This window comes from Buceros rhinoceros, unplaced genomic scaffold, assembly GCF_000710305.1.
Source record: "Buceros rhinoceros silvestris isolate BGI_N320 unplaced genomic scaffold, ASM71030v1 scaffold20760, whole genome shotgun sequence".
NCBI classification, from domain to species: Eukaryota; Metazoa; Chordata; class Aves; order Bucerotiformes; family Bucerotidae; genus Buceros; species Buceros rhinoceros.
This window is the reverse complement of record NW_010389314.1, coordinates 17,792-23,605: the sequence shown is the minus strand read 5'-3', so window position 1 is coordinate 23,605 and position 5,814 is coordinate 17,792. Positions and strand designations below refer to the sequence as shown.

General features: G+C 56.8%; 1 protein-coding gene across 1 annotated transcript; it reads left to right on the top strand.

Annotated features, from left to right (window-relative positions):
- Nucleotides 1–451: 451 nt before the first annotated feature.
- On the top strand, nucleotides 452–5,585 carry ATPAF2 (ATP synthase mitochondrial F1 complex assembly factor 2; the record flags this gene model as incomplete). Its single annotated transcript, XM_010133939.1, has 7 exons — nucleotides 452–496; nucleotides 849–994; nucleotides 1,464–1,561; nucleotides 2,891–2,971; nucleotides 3,103–3,215; nucleotides 4,220–4,335; nucleotides 4,968–5,585. Coding segments are annotated over 7 exons (737 nt in total), but the record flags the coding sequence as incomplete, so codon positions are not given.
- Between the last annotated feature and the right edge of the window lie 229 nt (nucleotides 5,586–5,814).

The following is a 5,814-nucleotide window of genomic DNA, read 5'->3' as shown; positions in this document are numbered from 1 at the left end:
GGTCCTCAGTGCGCCACTTTGCTTTGTGCTTCGTTGGGTTTAGGGGTTCGGGGGGAATGGAACCACAGGTCCCCTCTGCCAGGGGGAATAATTCCCTGTTCCCCAGATTTTGCTGGGAACATGGGTTTGAGGACAGTGAAGTTAGTCTTGTTCTGTCTCAGGCGACAGAGCACCTGCAGGTGCAGGTGTCGCCTGCAGTGACACAGCGCGGGTTGTTGGGAGCCCACTGCTGTGACTCTGGTTGTGCACAGCACCGCTCTGGCTTTGGGGTGCTTCCCCAGTTGAGTGCAGCTCGCTGGAGTGGTGTAGTGCTTGGACTCTGGAGGAACTGCGTGGATTGTTGTGGCCAGGCCACCTCCATAGCACTGAGGCTGTTGTGGGCTGTGATGGGGAGCGGGGGAAGGGACTGAACCTCTAACTGCCCTCTGAATGGCTCTGTTCTTGTCCCCAGAGAGGAAGCGGTTTTACCAGAATGTGAGCATCTCTCAAGGAGAAGGTGAGTACGGCCGCAGGGACAGGACAGAGGGGCCGGTCCCCAGGAGGGACGTTATCAGCCCACACTACTTCGGCAAGAGCATAGCATGCCCTCCACCCGGGCTGTGCTAGCAACGTGTTTGTCACCAGCCTGCTGTGCCCTTTCTTCATCTATAGCAAAACCGTGGTGAAAAACTGCTTCCAAAACTGTTTGGGGGAAGGAGTATGTCAAAACGATAGTGGGAAACATGTGTGTCCCTGGTCTGCGCTCCCGCCAGCTCTGGCTCTGTGTCTGCTCCCGCTGAGGGGTTGTCTGTTGTTCCTTAGTGCCTGCTCCTCTTTGATTCCCCAGGATTTCTACTCTGATTCCCCAGGAGGCTTTGAAATAAACCTGGACCATCGAAAGCTGAAAACGCCTCAGGCCAAGCTCTTCACTGTCCCCAGTGAGGCTTTGGCCATTGCAGTGGCCCAGGAGTGGGACTCCCAGAAAGACACCATCAAGTTCTACACCATGCACCTGGTGAGTGGGGCAGGCTGGGACACTGAAACCTCGGCACTAGAATTGGTGGGGCTTGGCCTGAGGTGGAGGTGAAAGTGTAGACGTGAGAACAGACCGCAAACACAGGACACAGAGAGAGTGGGCTCTCCTGATGCCACAGAAACAGGGACAAGAGGTGGGGACTTTGGCTGGGCACTGGGGGACTGTCTAAGGGAAGTCTGTGTCACTAGGGGGACTTGAGAAGGGGCTGGACAGTGTTATATGGGATAGTGAGGGCAGGAGGAAACGAAGTGCAGGCCATGAGCTCTGTGCCCTGGTGCTTGACTTCAAAAACCAATGAGAAGATCCAGCTCTGTTCTGGCCCTGCAGCTCCCTTTAGCTGTGCCCCTCGGTTCTCTCTCTGCCCCAAATTCCTCTGCTGCTTCTTGGTGTTGTACAGTGGGAGCTGCCGCTTCCCCAAGCCTCGGATAACAGCGGTTTTATCCCTCAGACCACACTGTGCAACACGGCGCTGGACAATCCCACCCAGCGGAACAAAATGCAGCTGATCCGCGCGGCCGTGAAGTTCCTGGAGACTGACACCATCTGGTACGAGACGGGGGCTCTGCTGGCACGGGGGCGAGGCTGTCTCATTGCTTTGGCAAGGGGAAGAGGAAAAACATCTCTCGTGACCCAGCCATGGCAGGGCTCTGCTGGGCCCCAGGATCTGCATTAGTTTGGGCCAGTCCCATGTCTGCAAACCTGGTGGAAGTCCAGGCACCAGGAGGCTGTAGGTGCGGGGGAGAACAGGGACCTGGTCCTCTGCTGAACTCTGTTTTGGACACCTCTGTGCTGGGCACAGGCGGGAGCAGCAGGAAATGAAGATCTGCTTGGGGCAGATGTCTTTGGAAGGCCTGGGGGAGTCTGTCAGCCCAGTCCCTGGTGCTCCTGTGCCAGGACACACAGCCCAAAATGCTCAGTAACAAAATGCTCTTTGTTGAATCAAGTCCCTGTGGGCTGCAGGATCAAGCCTGTTCACACCCAAGTGCCTGTCTCACAGTCCCAGCCTGAGAGGTGTCCACTGGCAGCTGCTCAGCTCCTGTGGGGAGAGAGGAACAGGATTCCCCCGCCTGCCCCGGGCGCTGCTGCGGCTGGCAGCGGGGAGAGCTGAGGGAGCCGCTGGGTAAGGCCAGGTGGGAGGGCTAGTCCCATGCCAAGAGTTCTAGTGGGATGCGTCCCCTGCCCCAGCTGCTAAACCTCGCTGCACCCCTTGGCTGGCTTGGGGCTATCTGCAGTTTTCCCTTGGCTGGCTTGGGGCTATCTGCCGGTTTCTGTTGGCCAGTTTGCTGCTCTGTTCCGTAGTAAGATAGAATTGTCCTTCCCGGAACAACAGACAGCTCCGAATTGGGGGAAGAGAAATATAAGGAAGAAATGTTTTATACTGAGGGTGGTGAGACCCTGGCCCAGGCTGCCCCAAGAGGTGGGAGCAGCCCCATCCCTGGCACCATCCGAGGGCAGGTTGGCCCTTGGGGCTCTGAGCCCCCTGCTCTGGGTGCAGATGTCCCTGCTCCCTGCAGGGGAGGGACTGGGTGAGCTTGAGAGGTCCCTTCACACCGAACCAGTCTGATTTGATGACTTGTTAAACACCATCTGTGATTCTATGCATTTCTCAAGATTAATGAGGGACTTAACTCTCCTCACAGATGTGGAACTGCTCTTGCTGATCACCAGAAATGTTCAGGCGTTTGTGTCACTTGTCCCTACAGCTCCTTTGCAATGCAGCATGTGAACAAAAATTACAACGCCTCTGCTGAAATCCAGCATTCCAGGCAGTGCAGGCCCTTCTTCCCCTTGCTGCAGGCTGGGGGGGGGCAGCTTCCTTCCCCAGCATGCACCCCAGCAGCCAGGGAGAGAACATCCAGCGTGTTTTTGTCCCAGCTATCGTGTGGAGGAGCCGCCTGCTTTGGTGGAGCTGCAGAAGAACGAATGGGACCCAATTGTCGCCTGGGCAGAGAAGAGGTAAGAGCTCAAAGACGTTTCTATCTGTGATGCCTTGCCCTGCTGAGGCCAGGAGCTCTCGTGCTTGTGACTGCTGGAGCCGCAAGGTCCACGAGCCCTGTGCTTTTCTAAGGGGCTGGCGATCCTTCCAGGTACAACGTGGCAATTGGCTCCTCAACCAGCATCCTGGGGCCAAACATCCCTGCCAGTACCAAGGAGACCTTCAGCAGCCATCTGGCTTCCTACAACATGTGGGCCCTGCAAGGTGAGAGCAGCCGTGCCAGGACCCCTCCGCTGTGCCAGAGGAGGAGGCGGCTCCTCTCCATGGGGGAGAAGAGCGACTGTCCTGTTTTTCCTCTCCTGTTGAGATAATGGAGGGTTGAGGTTTATCTTTTAACGGTGCTGATGCCTGGGATGGGGCTTGCAAAGCCTTTCCATTACCCCTGCAGAGGTATTTTTTGATTAATCCTTCTGTCTCCCAGTTTGTAATACGGGTAGGCAGGGCGGAAGGGGAAGGCATGTGCCTCCAGGCAGCTGGTCAGCTTTACACCTGAAATCCAAGGTCTGACAGCGCAGGACGAGTCCAACTTCAGTTCCTCCCTTAGACCCTGTCCATGTGCAGGCTCCTCCATTTCCCACCAGCTTGAGCTGAACCGTGAGTGCTCAGCAGAGTGTCCAGCCAATCCTTCCTCCTCCTCCTCCTGGCTGCACATGTCTGTGGGGTTTGCTCAGGTCCCTTGGCCATCAAGTGCTCGCTCTGCTCCCCTGGAGAGGGGGGCCTGGCAAGCCAGCAGCTGGTGGTGTGGCAGGGAAGAGCTCTGCTCTGTTATCGGCTGGTGCCGTTGCTGACACCCCCAGGGCAGGGCAGACTTGCGTGGTGTTTTTCTAGGAGTGGTGAGAGATGTGGGCAGCTCTTGTAGCACCAAAGATGGTTGTGTCCCTCTCAGCCGGGACTTCCAGCTGAGCTCCAGAGTCCTCAGCGCTGGACTTTGTGCTGGGAGGGTTTGTGGCTGAATAAAAGGCGGGGATTTCTAAGGCACAGCATTGGTCACTGCAGTGACAGTGGCCAGAGCAGCGCTTTTTGTCTGCTGTGAGCAGCAGATCTGGTGCTGAGGTGCCCCGACGTGAGCTGGGGAGGATTTTCTGGCCCTGTGACCTCCCTGAGGAGGTACCACACCCTGACTGTCTGTTCAGAGCATGTGAAGACACTGCTGTAGTGCTGCAGAAAACAACCATGAATCTTGTTTATTTTGGGTTCTTCCCCTCCAGGTATAGAATATGTAATCACCCAGCTGAAATCACTGATTCTGTCCATGGGGCTGATTGACAGGCACATTACAGTCGAGAAAGCCGTGCTGCTCTCTCGCCTGGAGGAAGAATACCAGGTAAATGATGTTACAGACCAGCCCTATAATTCAAATAGCAATAATCTCAGCATGACAAACGCATCTCCCGCCACAAATAACTGGCAAGGGAAGTGCCTGCTGTTGCAGGAGAGGTTCCACTCCACCACTCTTCCCGACTGAGAGAGTTTGGAGCATGCTGCTGTCGAGCAGCATCACGGGCACAACAGCCTGCAGCGTTCGCGGGGCTGCCAGCTTCCTTTCGCAGCACCCAGATGGCTGCTTTTCTCCCTCCCTGATCTGAAGTGCAAAGTCATGGCTGGCTTCTTTTGCTGTGGGTTATCCAGCCTGGAGGCTTCGGTAGACACCAAGCTAATAACTTGCTTGCTGGAAACTGGCCTGGCGTGAAGCTCTCCCTGACCCCATAGTGGCTGAAGTTGATGGGAATCTTCTCATCCTCCCTTTAAGGGGGTTTGCCTCAGACCCCAGGACAGATGGAGCATGTCCTTCCACTGAACTCATCTGGAGATCACCCTGCCCCAGCAGTCAGGGATCAGCACAGCTCCTGGGGGGTTACCTGTGTTTCACAAATATGAGCGGGGAGCCTGAGAGTTGCTGAGCAGCTCTACCTATAATGCAGCACTGAACTGACTCCTGTTCCTACCCTCCTTCAGATTCAGCGGTGGGGCAACGTGGAGTGGGCCCATGACTACGATCTGTGCGAGCTGCGCGCTCGTGCGGCAGCCGGGACTCTCTTTGTTCACCTCTGCTCGGAGAGCTCGACTGTAAAGCACAAGCTGTTGCAGGACTGAGGCGGCTGGGCTGGGCGCAGGAGGAAAAAGGCCGGCTGTGACTTGCTGCCATGACCCAGTGGGGATGGTAACCACCATCACGTCTTTCCTGGGCTCAGCCTCGGGCTGAGGAGCTGTGGCTTGGTGGGCAGCTCCTCGCTGGGACCGCCTGCTGCAGTGCAGCCCCGGCAGTTTTGAGCTCACGAGGAGGAAGGGTCAAGATGAGCTTCCTCTGCATCCCCCAGCACAGCTCTGGCCATTACCAGTGTCTGTGCCTCACAGAGGAGCTCCCAGCACAGAAACGGCTTCCTGGGCAGGGCGCGGCACAGACATACCCAGCATATGCCACACGTCTTCATCTCTGCCAGCTCCTGACACACACTTGTTATGGAAATCTGAAAACAGACTCCGTCGCATCTGTTCTCCATCCCTCAGTGTGCCTGTACGTAACACCAGGGTCTCTCCGCTTCATTAAAGGCGCGCCCCTGCTAGAGACCGAAAGCCAGCGCTGCCGAGTGTATCTTTGTGTTCAGCACCAAACCCTGGGGTAGGGCCGGGCTCTAGGCAGGTGCTGGGGTGGCTGCAGGCAGAAAAAACCCCGCAGAGCAGAGCTGAGCAGACACTGCCTACCCAAACGATCTGCTCCATCCCAGCTCTGTGTCAGCCTCTCCAGGCTCGGGGCCCTGTCCTTGCAACCAACGGGGGGGCGGGGGAGCAAAGGACGGGACTG